The 21,936-nt window shown below is 55.4% G+C and overlaps 2 protein-coding genes across 10 annotated transcripts in view; both read left to right on the top strand.

The window, feature by feature from the left end:
* ZNF469 (zinc finger protein 469) overlaps window positions 1–15,424 on the top strand; it is a 134,192-nt gene extending 118,768 nt beyond the window's left edge. For all 6 annotated transcript variants that reach the window (XM_040707269.2, XM_040707267.2, XM_040707266.2 and 3 more), the window contains one exon: window positions 1,412–15,424. In XM_040707269.2, coding sequence (XP_040563203.1) covers window positions 1,574–13,762 — 12,189 coding nt within the window. In that variant the 5' untranslated portion in view covers window positions 1,412–1,573 and the 3' untranslated portion in view covers window positions 13,763–15,424. The remainder of the gene's footprint in view (window positions 1–1,411) is intronic.
* A 5,328-nt stretch (window positions 15,425–20,752) lies between these two features.
* The window catches only part of ZFPM1 (zinc finger protein, FOG family member 1), a 29,433-nt gene continuing 28,249 nt past the window's right edge, over window positions 20,753–21,936 (top strand). For all 4 annotated transcript variants that reach the window (XM_025154289.3, XM_004944288.5, XM_025154290.3 and 1 more), the window contains exon 1: window positions 20,753–20,999. In XM_025154289.3, coding sequence (XP_025010057.2) covers window positions 20,960–20,999 — 40 coding nt within the window. In that variant the 5' untranslated portion in view covers window positions 20,753–20,959. The remainder of the gene's footprint in view (window positions 21,000–21,936) is intronic.

The following is a 21,936-nucleotide window of genomic DNA, read 5'->3' on the forward strand; positions in this document are numbered from 1 at the left end:
CCCAGATTCCTGCCCCATACTCCTTCCCTGGGCTCCTGTGCCAACCAGAGGGCGCAGCAGGGCACCACCATCGGAGCTGGGCTCCCTGAGTTCTTCTGCAGGAATGCTTTGTCCCATTCAGCCAGGGTTTAGGGGAGCAAATCCTTCATTCTCAAGCACCACCTATGGGCTGAGTTCAACCCATCCACGCTCAGGCTCTGCCAGCACTGCTGTGCATTGCTGTGCCAGCGCCTGCGGCTCTCCGGCACGCTCCTGCGTGCCACCAGCTCCACTTTCCCCACTTGGCCACTTCCAGCTCCCGCTGCCAGCACCGTGTTTGTTTCTCCTGGCACTCAGCACTAACACAACAGCAGCCCCCAGCCCTCCCCGTGCCAGCGCCACAGCTTTTGGGACACACAGCTGAGCCTTTCCTCCCAAAAAATAGCCCCTTTATGTGGCTGAAAGAGCACGACTGTGATAACGGAGCTCACGCTGGCCTTGGTTATTTTGTCTTGGCCAGGAGCCTTTGCAAAGTTAAACAGCAGTAAACAAGCTGTGCCATTGCAGCACGGCACAGCATAAGGGGGCATTGTCTGCCCGCTGGAGCCCCGCATACCGCTGTGCTGTGTTGGCTTTGGCCAGTGACAGAGCCAGCACCACAGGGGTCAGCCCCGTCGGGCTGGGGGTTGTTTCACTAAAATGTCCTCCTGCTTTGCTTTTCCCTTCCTGCATGGTCCCAGAAAGGGCTTCAGGGGGACTCAGAGGTATCTCTCATCCCATGCGTGGGATCTGCAATCAGCACAACGCTAACAAGCTGTACTTGACCCTTATTTGCAGCCTTATTTGCAGCCCCAGTGCCCCCTCCCCTGCTCAGAGCTGTAATGGGGCTTTGCTCCCTGCAGCACTGCTGCTTGCAGACACCAAAAGGGCACTCTAACTAGGGAACTAATTAGGCAGACTGGTTTTTGGGATGCCTCTTCTCCTCACATTACAGAGCAGCATTTGGAACAGGCAGTATGCAGTGCTGCTTGGGGGAGTGATGCAAAAAGGGGACTGAGGGCTGCAGAAGCCTTTTGCTGCATGCCCTGCCTGGCTCTAAGTGCTGCCATACCCCAGAATCCAGGGCCCCTTTTGGGATGTCTCTCCCAGCCCTGCTGTCAGCCCTCCCCAGTAATCCGTAGGTGGAGCTCTTCTGTCATCTTTTTCTGCCTATGTTGCTAAGAAGTGAACAGAAATAGCTTCCAAAGGAGGAAAAAGTGCCTGGCTCAGCAGATCTTGTGAAGGTGAACTGCTCTGGGCATCCTTTGAAGCACAAGAAGTTTCACCCTGGGGATGCATGCGGAGTTTCACTGCTCAAGGCGCAAAGAGAAGGGGTCCTGCCTTGCAGGTGCTGCCATTTCTCACTCCATGCTGTTTCTCCTCCTTTCTGCAGGTCCTGGTTGAAGGATGTGGCAGCACCCTGCTGGTGCCCAGCAGTCTGCAGTGCTCTGTGCCCGTCCCTGCGACCGGCCCCACGGCACCGTGCCATGACGGGTGGACAGGAGGCAGCAGCAGGACGGACACGTGGGACTGCGTAGCCCCCTCCCTGGGTACCATGACTGGAGAGACCCAGCATGCGTACAACATCAGCGAGAAGAGCGAGGCTGGCCCCAAAGAGCAGGACAAGGACTTTGGCTTCGAAGGCTGCGGCGAGAAGGATGGCAGAGGGCTTGGCGGCACCGAGGGGACATCCTCATTTGCCTCCACCAAGGACAAGGAGCCCCACAGCCAGAGGGAAGCTGTGATCCGGCCGCAGCAAGCGGGGAAGATCGACTTCAAATCCCTCCACAACAACCCCAAGTTTGCTGGTGAGAGCGGTTGGGGCGGCATCAAGGGCAGTCCCCAGTCCCCTCCGGGCAAAGGCCGAACCCGCGAGCGCAGCCGGCGAGCAGGGAAGGGCGAGCGGGGCCAGCACCAGCTCTACCGCCTCAGCATCGCCAGCACTCGCCCCAGCCCCACCATAGGCATCGCCTACCCCCAGCAGAAGGTGACCCCCCCAAAGGCACCCGACCCCAGCCGAGCTCCTGCAGCGGGCACTTACCGCTTCCACGCACCCAGCGTCCCCGAGGAGGAAGAGCTGAGCTTCGGCCGCTGCTTCCCCGAGGCAGCTGCCGGCCGTACCTCTGCCAACTATACCTCACCGCCCCACGGCCCCAAAGGGCAGCCCCCCCCCGGTGTGCCCCTCAAGAGCCCCGGCACCAATGGGCAGCTACATTACTTTGAGTTTCAGGCGAACGGGGCCAACGCGTGGCCCTCTCCGGAGAAGAGCTTCGCAGGTGCTAGCTATGGGGTCAAGCCCAGCTCTTTCCCTGAGGGTGGCAAAGCAGGTGGCCACTCTCTGGGCACTTTGCCCTTCCAGTTCCCCTTCCAGCTGCTGCACGAGGCGGGGAAGGAGCCGTATCGCGGCAATGCTGAATACCTGGACGTGGCCATTGCCACCGGGCAGGCAGCTCACGGAGCGTTCAGCTTCCATTCATCATCTGCCCGTGACTGGCAGGAGGAGACGCCAGGTGTTGGCCCCTTCGAGGGTGCGTGCCCCCCAGGACGGCTGTACGGTGTTCCCCCGCTGCTGGCCCCGCTGCCTGCCCCACACCGCGGCCCACTGCCGTGCTATAAGGGCAGGAGTGAGCATCCCACCGACCCCAGTGGTGCTCTCTCATCCTCTGGTGCTATCGACCAAAACCCAAGCACTTTTCAAGAAAACCAAGCTGTTTTTCCGTCTAGTTTACACTCACCTAGTGTGCCAAAGCCAGTTGGTAAGGGGCAAGCCTCAGCCAAGGACAGTGTGCCCAGCCCACGGCTGCTGGTGCAGAGCAGCCCCCTTCGAAGGAACATGCCACCCAATCTCTCCCAAGTGCACTTTCAGAGCAAAGCCTATTGCAGTCCCCCCACGGGCAGTGCGGGATCGGTGCCTTTTGAGACCAGCATTCCTCCCCCAGCGCCCACGCACCCCCGACTCATGCAAACCTGGGGAGGGGCCACAAAGGTGTTTTCCTCCATGGACCAGAACTCAGCACCTTATTCAAACCCTGTTGGAAGTCAGTTCTCCTTCGAGTGCCAGTCTGGCCCCGAGCAGAGGCAGCAGAGGCAGAAAAATGCCAGGATGCCCTGGCCGCAGATACACCTCCCTCCCGCAGTGCCCGCTCCCAACAGGATGGAGTTGCCAAGACCAATCCCTGGTCAGAAGCTCCCTTTCCCTCTTGGCACCCCAGAGTGGCCAGGGAGTGGCAAAGCCCATAAAGGTCCCCCCCTAAGCAGCCCCTCGGGGTACCACAGCAAAAGGCTCTTATCAGGAGACAGCCTTGGGGCACAGCATGGGGACCCCGCCTCTGTGGGTGCTTTTTCTTTTGACAGTGGCAAGGATCCGGGGTCTCCCAGCTGCGACTTGAGAAGCAAAGCCCTCTTCTATGGCATGAACCAGGCAGGGCCTCCTCCTGCTCCTCCTGCCTCCAGGAGCTCATCAGGCTCAGCGTTGGTCCTCCCACCATCAGCCTTGGTGGCCACCTCCCCATGTGAGTCCCCACTGCCTTCCCCCGTCCCCAATCCCACCTGTGGCAGCACCTGCTCCTCGCTCTCCCCCATGTCCAGCAGCCCACTCAATGCCGGCTTTGACGATGGCCAGATGCCCACAGCGCTTGCCCCTTCACCCTTCTTCCACCACCCGTGCCATCCGAAGGAGGGCAGCAAAAGCTTCCACCCCTCCGAGGTGCTGAGCTCAGCCTCTCTCCATTACCACCCCCAGGACCCTGCCAAGCCCTTCCACTACCCTCCCGACACTGTAAAGGATGACAACCTCCTGAAGTGCTCGCCAGAGAGCCCCTTTCACAAACCAGGTGTGGAGGTGGCCAAAAGCTGCTTGGAGGAGTTGGATGGGGGCACCCCTCCACCGCCACCCTACTCATCCCATCACCTGCTGGCCGGCTCACTCAGCAGCGCCAGCCTGGACCAACTGGACGTGCTGCTGACCTGCAAGCAGTGCGACCAGAACTACAGCAACCTGGCCTCCTTCCTGGAGCACCGCCAGTTCTGCACATCCCACCCCGAGGCCAAAGAGGGACGGCGAGCCCCTGAGCCCCCCAAGCCACCCACCAGCATGCCATTGTCTCCGGACCCCCAGACCCATTTGTTGGCGCTGAACAAGGGTGAGGAGTTTCTGTTGGATGGGGAAAGCAAGAGTGAAGGCAAGGAGGATGCACTGAAGGGTGGTCTCTTCAATGGACTCACTGCCAGCTCACTGCCGCTCACTGCCTCCGACCTGGACATCGACGACGCCAAGCTGGACAGCCTGATCACCGAAGCTCTCAACGGACTGGGATACCAGTCAGACAACCCGGAGATCGACAGCAGCTTCATAGATGTCTTCGTCGATGAGGATCTAACAGCGGTGAAGGCTGCCGGCAGCGCGGTGTCCCACAGAGCAAAGGAAGGTCTGGCCTCAGAGAGCAAAGTGAAGCACGTGGCCACAGAGGAGAAAGGGGTGGGCCAACCCAAGAATGGTCACTGCTCTGCAGACAGCCAGTGGGGCAAGGAGCGGGCAAAGAGGCGAGCAGGAAGGCAGCACACTCACAAGAGGAGGCCAGCACGGAGGCTGGCAGCCCGCGAGACCGAGCAGACAGAACCAGTGGTGGAGGAGAAGACAGCCAGGCCAAGGGTGGGCAGGAAGAACAGCATTCCACCAGCGTCCTCCAGGCCAGCCTCCAGCCAAAAGCAGCCCAAGAAGCTCAACCAGGAGCCTCAGGGTGCTTCCACCAAGAGCCCCAAGCCACCTCGGTTCTCCATGAAGGAGGTGAAGAAGAGGAAGGCCCGCAGCGGGACGTGGAGCAAGGAGCTCATCCACAAGATCGTGCAGCAGAAGAACAAGCTCCACCAGCTGCACACGAAGAGCAGCAAGCTGCCCACGCTCGCTGGGAGGCCAGCACCGGGTACCCAGGAGGGCTGGTTCCAGGAATATGAGTACATGTCCGACTCGGAGGAGGAAGGAGCAGCGTGCAGCAAGCTCCGTGGGAGGAGAAAGCGGGGAGCACCATTTATGGGGAGAGCCAAATATGGCTTCAGTAAGAAATGCCCTGGGAGAGGCGAGAGAGCCAAAGAGAAAGATCCAGCCTGGAGCTACAGCCGGAGGAGAAACCGCCGGAAAAGGGAGGCACCGGAGCACAGCAGGCTCTCCAGTCCAGAGACCGCCAAGAAAGGGGACAGTGGTGGCAGAGCCTGCAGGCGCAGCAACCAGTCATCCATGGGCAGCAATCCCAGCACCAGCGCTTGCACCAAGGCTGGTCCCAGTGAGTCAGGCAGCAAGAAGGCAGGCACGAAGGGGACAAGGTGCTCGGGCAGCCTGGCACTGACACCACCAGATGTAATCAGCCATCCTGAGGACAGGAGCCCAAAGATGAGCCAGAAAAGCAAGGAGGACTTTTCCCGAGCGAGCAGGCGGGTTGGCTCAGCCAAGCCTTTGGTGGCAGGCTCCAGATCACATCTAAGTACCGAAGCAGATGCTGCCCTTGCAGCTGCAGAGGAGGAGCCGCTACCACAGACCCAGGAGAGGCAGCTGCCAAGCACAGCCACCTTGGGCAGTAGCCCCATCAGACTGTCCCATAAGGAGGAGGTAGAAAAGCCTGAAGGAGCAGCAAACCCCACAGGTGAGGCAGGGGAGCCCGCCTTGGAGGCTCAAGGCTCACCCGGGTCAGAGGTGGTCATCCAGAGGCAACACTTTGCCCCATACACAGGTGATGCACTCAAATACCGTGCAGAGGAGCTGATGTCTCCAGCCCATGGTGGGGATGGATCCAGCCCCAGAGCCACCTACTCAGCTGGGGAGGTCCCCGGACTCAGTGACAGTGGAAAGGGCTACACCGTGCCGGCCGCCCCAGTCACTGACAATGCTGTGGGAATGATGCTGGCCAAAGCGCCTGATCCATACGTCAGCAGTGACAACACTTTTTTTGATCCCAAAGGCCTTCCTGCTCACTACGATGCCAATCTCTTCTCAAAGCCACCACCCTTGGGACCCTCGCACATGGAGGATATGTATTTATGCCAAGAGGACATCAATGCTGGTTCCTTCGAGCAGAAGCACGCCAGCGTCTCCCCCTACACCACGGAGACCCCGCAGACTAAGGCCTCCTCCCCTCTCAGCTTCGATTCCTCTTCCATTTTTGGAGAGCTGCCAGTGGCCGAGTTCGATTCACCGCTGTACGAAACGGTGCCTGCGAGCAAGGACAGCTATGTGACAGCGTTTGCCTGCCCTGGAGGTGACCCCAGCAAGCCGCTGCCCTTTGAGCAGCCATACTCAGCATTCGTGCCAGAGAAGGACTGGTCCCTCATGGAGGAGGTGGCTCCAATGCTACCTGAAGACATGGCTCCCTTCCACGGCTTGTCAGTGGACAAGCCACTCGCCAAGAAATTCCCTGAGGAGGGACCCATCCCCACCAGCCATCTGCCTCTGCCGGACAGGATAACAGATTACAATGTGACTTTCATGAACAACATATCAGATGATGAGCTGGAGATCAAGCGCTTAGTGACAGAGCTGGAGAGTCAGCTGCAAACCAGCAAGCTGAGCAATGAGGTGCCAACAACCCCGCAGAAAGTTGAGCATCACACTGCTGCAGCCCTGCGGGGACCGGCTGAGCCCTTCCCATCCCTACCTGAAGAGCCAGGGATGGGCCACCAGAAGGAGCTCTTTGTGACAGATGACCTGGGCAGCTCGAACCTCCTGGCCACTGGGGACAGGCTGGGGGGTGAGAAGCCAGCAGTCACTCATGGAGGCTATGAGGGAGGCAGGGAGCCCTGGCACGGACCCACGGGGTTCGTCTCGCTAGATGCTGGGATGTGTACACCAGCCCCTGCAGATGGGTTTTGTCCCATAAAGAGCAGGAAGCAGCTGCAGGGAACTGAGGCCACTCAGGGAAGTGACTCCAGAAAGATGGAAAATGAGTCTTCCTCCAAAAGTCCACCCGAGTCGTGCACACCTGACACAAACGAGATGCCCGTCTACTCTGCAGAGCCCATTGCAAAAAGCCCTCCTGCTGCCATCCACACCATGTTTCCTGAGACACAGGAGGTAACCAAAGCTGGTGAGGACAGCCTGCCACCCCCGACTCACACACATGATGCTGAGAGCTTCTCCACACCGGGGAAAACAGGGGAGCTCACTGCAGAGCTGGAGAAGTTCGATGCCTGTCTTCCAAGCCATAACCCTGAGCAGGGCTTTCAAGCAGATCCAGACACAGCTGGGGATCTTGTCTTCTCCCCTTGCATCAAAGATGTCCCAAATGCAGAAGAAAGGCCCTTTGGCAAGTCTGAGGCACCCAAAATGGTGAAGAGTGCTGTGGATTTCAATGGGGACAGCAGTGGGTCTGCATTTCTGGAAGAAGCGGAGGAGAGGAAGAGCCCCACAGCCCCGCTGGCCCCCAGTCATGGAGATAGAGGCAGCAAGCACACAGCAAGGCTGCTCGACATGCTGAGCCTGCCCAAGCAGAGTTCTCCAAAGACCCCCCAGGACACCAACCCGCTGCAGCAGCTCCAGCTGTTTGTGGCGCGGACAGTGAAGAGCAATGAAGAGGAGCTGCTGCTGCCATGCTTCCCTGTACTGCTGGCTCCCGGCCACCCCACTGCCTGCAGCAAGGGCCAGCCAGAGCAGAAAGAGGAGAGCAATGATGGGACATACCGCCCTGCCTCAGGGGAAGGGGATGGCCCCATGGTGGGCAGCACAGAGAGCATTGCTGCCCCTGCTAAAGATGCTGCACTATTCTCTGGTGCGTGTGAGCAGCTGGAGTCATTCAGTTCAACGGGCTCTTACAGTGCAAAACTATCCACACTTGCTGACTCCGAGCTGCAAAATAATGTAGCAGATCTGCAGCACTTAGCAAATGAGCACACGGAGCTGAATGACATTAATATCCGTGCAGATGGAGCTTCCCCAGAGCACAATGACCTCTCACCACTCAAAAGCGCAGTGGTGACCCTGCTGCCAGGGCAAGGAAAGAAAGCTGATCAGCTCATGGAAGAGCAGGAGCCAGATAAAAACAAAGCAACCTTGGCATTTACAAAACATGAGCAATCCCATTTAAGCCATAATGTGCCAGAGAAAGAAACTCAGGGCAGCACGGCCGCGGAGATGCTGGGGACAAACGAGGCAGAAGGTGGAGTGTGGTGCGAAGGAGCTGACCGCGATGTGCAGGTGTCAGGATCTGTGCAAAGCAAGCACGCGGGAGCAGGCAGCGCTCCCAACAGCCCCACTGACATGCTCAGTCCCTCCAGTGAGCTCCAGGCACATTCCACCCTACCACAGTATCCAAAAACCTGCACAGTAAATCCAAAGCCCCCCAGAGATGGGAGCAGCAAGAAAAAGTCCCTCAGTTGTCATTATGCAGATGAAGCTCTGGCCAGCCAGCCCTTGCTAATGAGTTCTTCCCACCCCAAGTACTTGCAGAGCAGTGGGACTGATGGAGAAGGCTCACCCGGCTTTGGCAGTCAGCTCTTAGAAGAGAAGAATGCTTGGGGGATGGAGGGTCCCTGTGAGCCACGCTCTGCTCCTTGCTCACCACCCCAAGGTGTCGGGAAAGAAGGACCTGGAAGCACTGGTGATGTGCTGCCAGGCTCTCCTTCTAAACAAAACCAAGTGTGTGCTTCCCCAGGCACGGTCATTAACTCTATACCTCCAGAAACTACAAACTACCCAACCCAGTCCGCAACAGATCTGCTGCTGATCACAGACAGAGAGGTAAAACTAAATCAAGAGAAAAAGTTTGAGAACTGCTCCAATGATGTCAATAAGCACCAAAATGACCCAGAGGCTCTGTCCAGTGGTTTTGTTGCTCTGCAGGTGCCAACTGCTGTCTGTAGAGGTCTTAAAAAGACTAGAGATCTTGGTCCCACCGAACTCAATGACCACAGCTCAGACACAGCAGAGGTGGAAACTGGTGATCTCTCCAGAATCACAGAGAATGGGGAAAAGAGTTTAAAAGGTGAGAATCCCAAGAGCCACGGGGCTGAGCATGACAGAGAAGCCGTGAGTTGCTCACTGAATAATGCAGACCAGGGAGAGAACAACACATGCCCCAGTACTCCAAACCCTTCCCAGCATGAACTTCATAAAGAAAAGAACCCCGGCGTGCTCCAGGTCACCTGTGACATCTGCTCAGCCTCCTTCCGCTCCAAGCCCGGTCTGACCAGGCACAAAGCTGTCAAGCACCACGTGAGGAACAGCAGCGTGCTGCAGCCCAACAAAGCTCCCAGGTCTGCCCTGATCCCTGCAGACCGGACATCAAAAGCAGCAGCCCAGAGAGTCCCCAGAAAGAGCCTGAAGATGATCAAAGAGAAAACCTGCAACTCCCAGACACCAACTGACATGGTTGAGCATGTCCCCAAGAAAATATGCACCAGACTGGAGAAAGAGCCCAGTGCGCAGATGCAGGAGGTGGTCAGCAAAGTGCTGAGTGACCTCAGTGTGAGATCACTGGAGATGTCCCAGGAGCTGCACCACACACGCTTTCTGCACCAGGAGGTGGAAGCAAAGGGGCAGTGCGTGGAGGCAAGGGCAGCAGGGGAGGTGTCAGCTGGGAAGCTGGATCTGGACAGGCAGGACAGGAAGGGGGAAAAGGGCAGAAGGAGCCAAAGCAAAGACCTTGAAGGGATAAATGGCAATTCAGAGAAGAAGCTGAACCGGAAAGTGAGACGAAGGAAAGCAAAGGCATTTGCCAGCAGACACAAACCTGATGGTCCATGTGAGCTGGAGGAGAATTCAAGTCCTCCCCCTGCTCTCCTCAGCTCCAGCCTGCCCGGTGTTATAGAGGACTTGCATGAGCCTGATGATTGCACCTCTACAGAGGAACAAAACAGACCTAACTCATCCCAGCACCCTCAGAACACGAAACAATCTCCGTGTGCAGCTGAGCTCGCAGAGGACTCAGGTGATGGGACAGTGTCTTCAAAGGAGACGGCCAGCAGGGAGCCAACAACAGGCACAGCTGCCTGTCCTGAGGAGATGGAAGATCCAGATCAAGTAGAAAGTAGCACACAAGCTTGCAAGCTGTGGGTTAGTGGGTTGGCAGAGCAAGTCGAGGAGGGATTGAGCAAGGTAGGCAAAGAGCAGCATCACAATGCCAACAGCAGGGAAAAGATGGACACTGAGACACAAGATGGTTTGGGAAGCAGCGGCAACAGGAACTGGAGCAATGCTCCACAGAGTCCTCCATCTCCTTCTCATGGGGTCCCACTGCTGGAGATGTATGATCCAGAAGGCTCTCAGCTGTCCCCCACACACAATGCCCTGCAGCCTATGCCAGCAGCCAGCCCCACATCTGCAGAGCCAAAGCACTGGGCGAAGGCAGAGCTTCCACAAAGCAGGGAGCACTCACTGGATGAAGACTCCACATTCTCCCAGCTGTTCCCCAGGGATGACCAGTTCATCCGGAGGAAATGCACGCGGGTCTATGGGAAGCGCAGCAAGAAACCCAAGCCCATCAGTGAGGCAAACCTCCAGCCAGCAGGTGCCATCGACCTCTTCACCATCCAAGTAACATCCAACCTCAGCGACACCGGCTCCTTTTGCGTCACCAGGGAGGACCCTTGTGAATACGAGACCATCTCCATTGATGATGCCTTAACACTGAACATGTGTCACGGCAACAAGGCAAAGAGTGGAGAAGATATTCCTAGTGGATCTAAAAGTGTTGTGTTGAGGTCAGATGCTGAGAGGATCGACCAAGAGAAGGAGGTAATTGACTTGGAGGACAACATGCTAACCTTCCTGTGTGAAAACAGCCAAATGGACAATGTCCGCAGCATGAACATCTGGGGCAGTCTAGAGAAGGAGGGTGAAAGCCTGTCTGCTGAGATGTTTGAGGGCCCAGTGGACCTTGAGAGCGAGCACTCACTTGGAGAAATGAGCTCCGAACCACCTGATCTAGTGGAGGAACCCTACAATGGTAGGATGACCGAAGATTCAGGCTCTCCTGAATTCCACACGATTGACATTGAGAGGCTGAATGCAAAGCTTAAAATGAGAGATGTATGTTTCTTCGGCCCTTGTGAAGATCCTTCTGGGAACAGCAGCACCATGAGTTTCAAGCCAAAGCCGGGCCAGCACAGCAAGCATAGCAGGAGTAAGCTAGAAGATGGGAAGCTGAGTAAAAACCGTGGTGACATCACCATCAAAACCAAAGACAAGCAATACAAATGCAAGGTCTGCTTCCAGTGGTTCCTGACACTAGGAGAGCTGGACTTCCACAAGCTAACCCACAACCCATCCCCACCGCCCACCTGCTACATGTGCGTCCAGCGCAAGTTCAGCTCCCGGGAACAGCTGAGGGACCACCTGAAGGAGAAGCACGCCAAGAACAAGGCAGGCCTATGGGCTTGTGGGATGTGCCTGAAGGAGATTTCTGATGTCTGGATGTACAACGAGCACCTCCGGGAGCATGCCACGCAGTTTGCTCGCAAAGGGCAAGCACAGAAGTCCGTGATGGGCCTACCGTCCTGCTTCAGTGAGGACAATGACGCTGTCACCCATTTCCTCAACACCATCATGTGTCGGAAACCCAGCAGGTCATCCCGGCATGCTGACTCCAGCTGCAAGCATGGAGTGAGCAGAGAGAGCAGGAGCCCCAGGGAGTTGTCCCTTGAGCAGGAGGCCAAGGCGACAAAAGAGCCCTTAGAAAGCAGCATCAAAGTGAAGCCAAGTGCACCCAGTTCCTCCAAAGCATCTGCCAGCCCTTCTCCAGAGCGTACGTCAAAAAGTGAAGGCACTCTGAAATCTGTCCCCATGCACCCAGACTGCAAGGATCCTTCCAGGGACTGCCATCACTGTGGCAAGCAGTTTCCCAAACCTTTCAAACTCCAGCGGCACTTGGTGGTGCACAGTTTGCAGAAGATTTACTTGTGCCACAAGTGCCCCATGTTCTACCAGGAGACCAAAGAGCTTCGAAACCACCTCAGCCAGGAGCACGGGATTGTGGAGGAGCAGGAGATCAAGCACACCACGCTGTACGCCTGTGAGCTCTGCGCAGATGTCATGCATGTTATCAAGAAGTCCTTCATATGCAGCATGTGCAACTACACCTTCTCTAAGAAGGAGCAGTACGACCGACACATGGAGAAGCACCTAGTGGGAAGCAACAAGACTTTTAAGTTCAGAGGGGTCATGAGGCCCAGCACTGCCTCCAGAGAGGGCAGAGAGAAGGGCAGGGAGGATAGCTCTCTTCGGGAGGCCATGCCACCGAGCAAGAGGAGGAAGGTTGCTCACCACGACAGCTCACCTGCTCATCTCAACCACACCGGTGACCTGCAGTTGGTGGAGTCTCCAGCTGGCCCCAACTTGCAGCCTCCTCCTCCTGCCTCCTTCTCTACAGCCTCCAGGAACCCGATGGTGGCTCTGCCCCAGAACTCGGTGAAAACAGAAGAGCTGGTGGGTGACTTTTCTGACCTGCTGGCAGAGATGGAGAAATCTCAGTTTGACACCCTGCCTCCACCCCCCTGCCTCTCCCCATCTTTGCCACAGGCTGCAACAAGCGTCCCAGAACTCAGTCATATCTCTGCCCTGTCCATTGACGAGCTGGAGAAAGGAGCTTTTGATGGGAAAGCACTTCCTTTCTTGGACTCACCTGAATTTGGCATTGACCTTGCAGGGTTAGCTTGCAATCAAGCCACAGACCAAAAGCTGTCTCCTCCACACCTCAGCGAGAAATGTGGCTATGCTGATACTCCTAAAAGAACAAGCATAGGCAGCAAAGATGAATACATAGCAGGACTTCTGGAAAATTCCGATGCATCCACCAATGCCATGGATGGGATCCCATTTCTCCAGCTTGCCAAGAAGGTCTCGGAGCTTCCTTCCCCACGGGCAGAGTCTCCACCAGCCAAGGAGACCCACAGGACACTGTGGGGCAACCCCAGTGAGGCCTCCTCTTGGGAAGGAGCATCCAAAGCCAATTCTCCAGGGTCTGCTCATCACCCCCTGCCCTTGAAGGACAAGACAGCATCACCTGCACTGAACAGAGCTGCCAAAGATTCAGGCCCACAGAAGAAGACCACGGGTGGGGAGGCTGCTCCTGAGGAGGGCCAGCAAGGTGGTGTGGTGAAGGACAAACCCGTGCCCGAGGCCAGCACCAGGGACAGCAGCACGAGCCCCAAGGACCATGGTGGCAACCCCAGCAGGTCCACAGGCCACCAAGGCCGGGGTGAGGCAGCCAACAATGCAGCCAAGCCTCACCCCAAGAGGCGGAAAGAGCACAAATCTCTCAGCCACCGTGGCAGCGCCGGCTCCCGGGAGAACATGGAGGGAGACGGCAAAAAGAAGAAAATGCGGACACCGGGTCTGTCCAGGAGCGAGGGCTCTGGTGAGCTCAAATGCAATGACTGGAGCAACGGTGAAGGCCCAGCCTTGTCCCCCGGGCGGAGGGACACCCACTGCAACAAGCTGCTGCCCAGGCCCAGAGCGGGCTCCCAGCTGAAGAAAACAGTGCCGGATGCCTGCAGCCAGAAGAAGGGGGAGGTGCGGCACGCCAACGGGGACGTGCGGCGGAGGAAGGCCATTTTGGGGAAGAGCCTCCAGCAGGTGTTGGCCAAAGGTGCAGTGCAGACCCCATGCAGCTCTCTGCACAGCCCGCGGCCCGCACGTGGCACCAGGCCCACCGGGCCAGCCAGCTACCGCACTGCCGAGTCCCAGAACAACCTGCTCAGCCAGCTCTTCGGGCAAAAATTAACCAGCTTTAAGATTCCTTTAAGAAGAGATACTTCAGAGTAATTTATGGAACTGACTTATGGTGATCCGCAGCTGCTTTCATGGGGTTTGCAAGGGAAAAATTATCAAAGCATTAAATTCGTTTGTGTAGCATGATTTTTCTGTCTAGCTTAAATGAACTTGCACTGCAGCCTCTGTGAAATAGTTTGCTTTGTGTCTACTAATCTACTTTAATTCACCTGATTTATCATGCAAATGCTAGAACTTTGATGTTGCTGATGATTTTCATGAACTGAAATTGTAATCGCTTTGGGCAGACTGAATCGTGAAGAGCAATTGCTTTATTGCCGAAGTGCTGAGGTTATAAGGATACTTGCAAATCTCAGACCCTTTTGAGACTGTGTCTGTGTTATCTTTGTACAAAGTACTTGAAGAGATGAACTTCATTCCGTAGACGTCTTATTCATGAGGTGCAGTACACTGTAGAAAGCAAATTTTTTATATATATATATATTTTTTTTTTTGTGAAGATTTTGCACAAATAATCCCGTACGATTCATTTAATTGGGAGCCGGCCTAAGAGCCGATACAATTAAAATAATTAAATTAAGCATCAAGCATCCCATTGTTTTGACAGCCATCCCTGGGAATTGGTTTCTACGTTGTCAGGAGAACCCCAAAGGCGCCGGGGCTGTCCGAGCGCTGCCGCCGTCGCTGCCGCTCTTTGACCACTGTAGACGATGCGCGCGGAGGAGAGCTGCCGGCACACTGCACCTTGACACTTGTGACAAACTCTTGTTTTTTAGGGTTTTTTTTGGGGGGGGGGGAGGGGAAAGGCTCGGAGATTTTTATTATTTTGTTGTTGTTGTTGTTGTTCGTGTGGGGTTGTTTGGGTTTTTTGGGTTTTTTTGCGCAACGACAAAACTGTGCCAATTTACCGCACCGCAACGGTACTACCCAAGTGCCCTCAACGGTATCACTTCTACCCTATCTTACTGTATTGAGTTAGTGGCTCTATAGGTATCCGCTTTTACTATGCAGTTACTGGTGCTATTCTTCTTTTGTAATGTGAATACAAGACTTCCTTGATTGAGAAATAAAGGAGAACCGTTAGGAAGCAGCCATTACCTGGAAGAGAAAACAAGGCAGGAAAATCAAATGTTAGGGACAATCCTGTATGCTGGTACTCCGTAGTGTCGAGAAGGTTACGTCACGCCCAACGAGCACGTTTTACAACCGAACTTTCGAACCAGAAAGAAATCTCAGGTGCAAACGAGGACATGGAAGATAACTAAATACTATTGAAACACTCCCAAGTCAAGGAGGTGAAGTAATGCACTGATGTGATATGAACAGTTAGAGTACTTCGCGTCTGTCCTGCAATTTTGTTTTGTTTTGTTTTGTTTCAGATTTAAAAAGAAAAAAAGAAAAAGAAAAAAAGAGGCTTTATTCTGTTAATATGTACCTTTACGATTCTTTGTATTGTATAAAAATATTGTAGGTAATTTACCTTGGGTGCAATGTGTTATGTCAAAAGTTTTTATTTTGATATTTTGTCAGAGAAGCAGAGAGAGAGCAGGAAACGCCGTTTTATGATGTTGTATGTGTGCTTTTAAAGTGCCTCTTTAATATTGTTAAATAAACTATGAGATGAAAATATGGGGTGGTACTGTAAAATCATACGTGATTAATCTTTTCAAATATATTCCAATATTTTCACAGAAATTCCCTGTCTGTGTGGCGTTTGTGGGCTATTTCTCCCCAGCTGTGCCCGCCCCTCTCTCAGCCCCATTCCTAACCCAACCACAGCACGACCAGTTTCAGAGGCTGAAGTTCTGCATGCTTTGGCGTTGTCCCGTGCTAAGCAGCTGCAGAAGGACTCGGTGTCCTCTCCATCACATTGCAATAATTTGCAGCTCCTGCATCTTCCAACCCATCTGCAGTAGGACGCTTGGCTGCATTTTGCATTTTGAAGCACTTCTGCAGATGCATGCTCAGTGCAAGCATTTATTTTGCCCCAGCAGTAATTCATTCCCATTTTCTGATGCCCATTTTACAGAGCTACTGCTCAAACCCCACCCATAGAAAACAATCAGCTTTGCCGTATCTTTAGTGCTCTTGGCTGAGCGATGGATGTGAGCTCACAGCGCCCATTCCCAGCATTTTTGTGCCCTGGTCCCCACCATGGGGACATCCAAGTGGCATCTGCAAGACACCTCCAGTATTTTCCATATTCCCCTTGCCTTTCATAGAAAGCATGGAGTCATTAAGGTTGGAGAAGACCTCTACGATCACCAAATCCAACCACTGAGTCATTAAGGTTGGAGAAGACCTTTACCATCACCAAGTGCAACCATTGAGTCGTTAAGGATGGAGAAGTGCTCTACAGTCACCAAGTCCAACCAGTGAGTCATTAACGTTGGAGAAGACCTCTGCAACCACCAAGTTCAACCATCGAGTCATTAACGTTGGAGAAGATCTCTATGCTCACCAAGTCCAACCAATGAGTCGTTAAGGTTGGAGAAGACCTCTACAACCACCAAGTCCAAGCATGGAGTCATTAAGGTTGGAGACCTCTATGCTCACCAAGTCCAACCCCAATCCATCCCACCATGCCCACACACCATGTCCCCATGTGCCACATCGGCACAGCTCTGGAACACCTTGAGGGACAGGGACTCCACTCACCCACTGGCGGCGACACAGTATTGCAGGGATCAGGTCCAGGTGGGGAAAGCTGCCCCACTTGGTCATCCCCAAATTGTCCTCGAGACGACCTCTGCCGCGCAGCGCTGAGGTCTGGAGGTGGGAGGCTGACACAAAGCCGGGCGTATTACGTTCTTTAATTACTGTTGCAATCATAACATTTAAACGCTGTCAATGAGAGATAGCTCATAACCGCGGGCTGGAATCCTTGCCACTTGGGGCTTGTAACTAAAACTGCAGGATTAATTTGATTAATTGATAGAATTATTTTCCAAACTACTCTTTTGTTTATGGAGGCTTAAAATGCTCACCGCCCGCACCCTCCTGGTGTGTTGCAGAGTGGAGATAAAGAGGCAGAAAATAATTAGTATGGCTTAATTTAGGGGAAAAAATAACCTCAAAAGAATTTTGCAGAAAATTTAAAGCAGCACATTTTACTTTGTTTTGGCAGGAAATATTATGGAGTTGGAAATGAGACTTTTATGTTTTCTTGCTCCTATATTTCACCGGGGCTGCAGCCCTACCGGGGAGAGGAGTATTTCACACTGCTTTGCTGCGGCAGCTCTCCCACACTTCCAGCTTCACACCATGGCAAAATCCCACTGAGAGCAACAGGTTTGCTGCAGGCAGGTGCAGGGAAGTTGGGCAGGAGCTGCTCCGACCTTTTTCCTGCATGCACTGCTCCCCCAAATGCTGCCGGAGCCCCAAACATCCTCCCTGCAGCACTCCTAGAGACACTACTGGAGCACTGAATTCTTCCTTTCATCCCTCCAGAGGGACAGCAGAAGAAAATCCCCCTCCCATCCATCAGCTCCTAAGCCCTGTAGTTTGCTGAGTGCTGCATTATCCATGCACTGCTGGCATGCTGGACACTTGGCTGATTGCAAAGGCCCCTGCCAGCACGATTCCAGCAAGGAAGGAAGTGATGGGTTGGGATGGGAAGGCATGGCATGGCCCAGCATGGGATGGCATGGCATGGGATGCTCCTTGCTACTGCAGCAATGTACCTCTGGGATGCTGCACAACATCTTGCAGCAACGTGCACAGCCCTGCCACCAGCCCCAGTCTGAAACGAGGGTTCCCATCACGTTTGGATATTTCCTGCCTTCTTGCTCCCAGCCCACATTTTCTTTCTTCCAACTGCTGTTTGCTCTCAGAGCCCCCCAGATCCAGCTGCATTTCCTGAAGCCACACACCCAAGTTCCTGCACTGCAGGTGCTTTAAGCCTCACCACTACGCCTGCTGGATAACGGGATCCACCATGGTTGTCACACTGCTGGCATGGATGGAGATATTTTTGTTGCTTGAGTCAAATCCAGCTGCTCCTTGCACAGCAGTAATTTAAATCCAGCCTCACATGCCCCCTCCTTGCCAGGGATCTCATGCACCCACAGCTGCACATCTGAATGCAAGCAGGACGGGGAGGTGATGCTCCTTTGAGGTGCAGATTTAAGGACCAGCATAGAATGGGGGAGGGAAACCTCAGGCTGGGGTGGGCATTCAGTGTTGGGGTGGGGGAAGGGGATACTGCCCCAGCCCCAGGTATGGGAATATCAGTCCATTTCAGGGCTGTAGCATCATCTCCAAAGCAGACAGCAGGATAGGAAAAAGGAGAAAGAAAACACACCAAGAAACCACAGAATATCCTGAGTTGGAAGGGACCCATACGGTCTGATCCCAAATCCCTCGAATTCGGGGCATGGGGTGGGGGTTTGTCTGTACATCGCCCATCACCCAGCAGCGATCTGCACCGTTCCTTGGAAGCCCAGGCCACCACGGCTCAGCGCAGAGGTGACAGGTGGCACTGGGGAGGGCTGTGAGCACCGGTAGGTGGCAGGGCCTGCCCAGCACCCAGCACTGCGGGACACCCCAGATGCAATTCCTCCCTTTTCAGACCAAAAGACACCAAAAATAAACAAATAAATAAATAAAAACCCCAGACTTTTGCAGCCGTTCCATTCCTACAGCCCCATCAGAGCCCCCACGGTGCCACTGACCCACACAGCTGTGGTCCCCATGGGCACCCACAGCACCTCTCGGGGGGCACCCAGCATGGTTACCCATGAAACATGGCCGAGGCAGCGCCCGAGCTCTTTCCATTTACATTCCTCCGCCGACACATCCTCTCTAATAATATCACCCCAGATTAATTGGCACTAATACAAATGTACACAGCTCCATAAAAAGATGTCACCTCGCTCACAATGGGGGAAACGGCTGCTTGTGCATTATCTCTGTTCTGCAGGCATGTAATTCACTCCTCGGGAAAACATGCTATTTATTCTGTTACCCTATAACAATCACTCTGCAAACACAACGGGATGGGGGGTGAGGGGGGGGGGGAAGAAAAAATCCAAGAGGAGGTGCAGCTGCTGTCACCCACACCCACGAGGAGGTGTCCCCACGCAGGGACACCCCACGCAATGGGGTGGGACACACAGAGTGACGGGGGATGCTCCCGCACCAACAGATCTGATCTGAAGCAAGCGCAAATTCTGAGGCCTGGGGGGATCTTATAGGGTTTGGGTGGGTGCCAAAAAGCTAATTAAAAGGACACTGGCAAGGAATGCGCAAAGGGAAGGACTTGCAACCTGTTCCCTCCCCCCCCAGTGCTGCGTGCTCCTTCCAGGTTTGGGGGATTCTTGCAGGGTGAGGTGCAGCCATACAGCCTGGGAAGGGTTCAGGGCACCCACACAGGGGGGTTTGTCCCCAGGGAGCTCTGTGGGACACTGCGCTGATTGCCATAGTACAAAGAGCCAGGAGAAATCAGCGTGGCCCAGCCAGGATGGCACACCAGGGGAGGAAATTTGGGCTACAGCCTCCCCAGGTCCGTACATGCATTGGTGTTGTGTTTAATTAAAGGCTTCTAGCTGTCTCTCAGGGAGGATGGAAGATGCTGTGGGTTTGTGCCATCGGTGTCCCCATCACCCTGACCCCAAAATACCATGCAGACCCCCACGGGTGGCCTCCCAGCCCCATTCCCTGCCAACCCCATAGGGCGGGGGGCAGGCAGCCCTTGGGGCCCTACGTAGACATACATGAGCTGTGGCAGAGAATTAAAGGGCACTGGACACAGCCACGTGCCCGGCACTTTGATGGTCTCCAGGAAAGCTGCAGTTCGGGGCCAAATGAGGTCAAAAACGGTGTGGGACATTTAGGGGCTGGATGGAGAGCAGGGCAGGGAGCTCCGCAGCATCTCCACCCCCAATGGTTCCATTTTTTCCCCTGGAACTCTTCTTAATTCCTAACTTAATTTCTTTTGACATCCTCATTGCCGGCTTGACCTCTTTACTGGAATCATGTGCTGCTTAAAACTCATTATCCCACCATTGAAACAGGAAGTTAATTAAAAACCCTTTAAAAACGAAGGAGAAGGAAAAAAAATATAGATAGCGAGGAAGGAAAAAAAAAAAAAAAAGAAGGGAAAAAAAAAAGAAAAGGAAGAAATGGACACCACACACTGGAGGAGAGATGGGGGAGGATGTGGCCAAGGAGTGCCACACGGTGCCATGCCGTGCTGTGCCATCCCCAGGCAGTTTCCAAGGGCTGGGTTTTGCTGGCATAGGTCATTTTTGACAGCAGAAATATTCTGTTTATGGACCCATGATGGAAGCAGCCCCTTCTTGCCCCTGCTTGGCCCTGCTTGGCCCCAAACCAGCTGCCCGTGCTGGCACCAAGGGCTGGTACAGAGGTGCCACCATCTGTCCCCACTGTACCCTGGCTTGTCCACGCTGCCCTATGGACCCTGGTGGGACTGTGGGGGCCCTCCATCCTCAGGTAGGGTTGGAAAAGCAGAGTGAGGCGCTGCGGGAACGCCGAATTTCAGGGGGGTGGGCAGGACGAGATGTCACCCTGCAGAGCAGACGTCCCCAGATGTCCCCATGCGCAGGGGCACAGCGGGACAGGGGCTTCCCATACAGCACGTCCCCTCTGTGGGGGCTGTGTGTGAGCTTGGGGGAGTCCAGGACTCCAAGGGAGAACTGAAGACCCACCGTGTCACCCCAAAACCGTTCGGGGTCTCACAGTGGGACGCTGGAGCTCCCAAAAACCTGCGTTGGACCCCCAAATCGGGAGGGGTCGAAGCGGGGCGGGCCTTGGAGACCCCAGCGGAGGATGAGGACACGCACGAGGCTCGGGGACCCGCAAAAGACGAGGGTAGGACCCCCCAGGACCGAGGTAGGAACCCAACGGGCCGCACCGAACCCCGATCCCGGCGGCCCCCCCCGCACACAACGCACACCGCCCCGCCCCGCGCCGCGCGGCACTACGCCATCCGGTGGGCGTGGCCTGGCGGGGGGCGGTGGCCTATGGGCGGCCGCGGTGGGGGAGGCCACGCCCCCGTGGAACGTTCCGCGCGTTTGAGCCGTCCCGGGCGCCCCATTGAGAAAATCCCGCGGCGGCGGCGGCTGCGGCTCCGCTCCGCCGCGTACGGCTCCGGCCCCGGCCCGGCAGCGCGGGGTGGGGGGGGCGGGCGGGCATGCGAGCAGCCGGGAGCCCGCCCGCCGCCACCCACCTGCCGCCCGCCCAGCCGCCAGGCTCGCCCCGAGCCGAGCGATGTCCAGGAGGAAACAGAGCAACCCCCGGCAGATCAAACGTGAGTCCCTCGCCGCTCGCTGCGCCCTGTCGCACGCCCCCCCCCCTTTTTATTTTATTTTATGGCTTTATTCATTTGAATGATTATATTCCTGTTTTAATGGCTTGATTTTATTATTTGGGGGGGTATTTTGTTTTGTTTTTATGATTTGGCTTTTTTCTCATTTTTGCTTTTCGGTTATTTGTAATAATTCGTGATTACTACGCACCGTTTCTTTTAGTTATTTTTTATTATCCTTTTACACTCCGCCTTTGCCCTCAACCCACCCCCCTACCCGCCTCCCTTCTCACCCCCCCCCCCCCCCCCCCCGCCCCCACCACGCTGCCCACCGCCCTCCCCTCGGCTCCGCTCCCGATGGTGCCCTCGATAAGCGCTGCAAATATTCCGCTCCGCGAATCCCGGCTCGATAGATACCATCTCTCTGTCGGGACGGCCCTGCAATGCCGATCGTATCGCTCCCACCCGCCGGAGCCGCCCACGGGGCTCTCGGTTCCGCGTGGGGTTCCCCGACCTCCACGGGACATCCCGCGTTGCCGCGTGTCCCCTCTCCGCGATCCCGGGGGGGGGGGGGGGGGGGTTGGTCGGGATCCTCGTGGGGCCGTTCGGCCGCTGCCCCGCGTGGGTCCGTGGGATGCGGGGCCGGGATGCGCCGTCTGTCGCCGCGTTTAATGAGAAATTCCCCCAACTGTTGGAAGTTTTTGCTGTCGGGGCTCCACCGGCTGCGTTTTCCCTTCCTCTCTCTGTTGGTTTTTCTTTCTTTCGTTTTTTTTTCTCCCCCCCCCCCCCCCCCCTTCGAGTCGATGAAAGCGGGCGATAAGGCCGAGATGGGAGGATAGGGAAGGCTGGCCACCATGTGATAATAGGGCTTTATCTTTCTCTTGAAATAATTGCAAGGCTGAGTTGCACCTACCTGTTTCCCTGCCTGGGGTGATTGTTC

The sequence above is a fragment of the Gallus gallus genome, chromosome 11, assembly GCF_016699485.2.
Source record: "Gallus gallus isolate bGalGal1 chromosome 11, bGalGal1.mat.broiler.GRCg7b, whole genome shotgun sequence".
NCBI classification, from domain to species: Eukaryota; Metazoa; Chordata; class Aves; order Galliformes; family Phasianidae; genus Gallus; species Gallus gallus.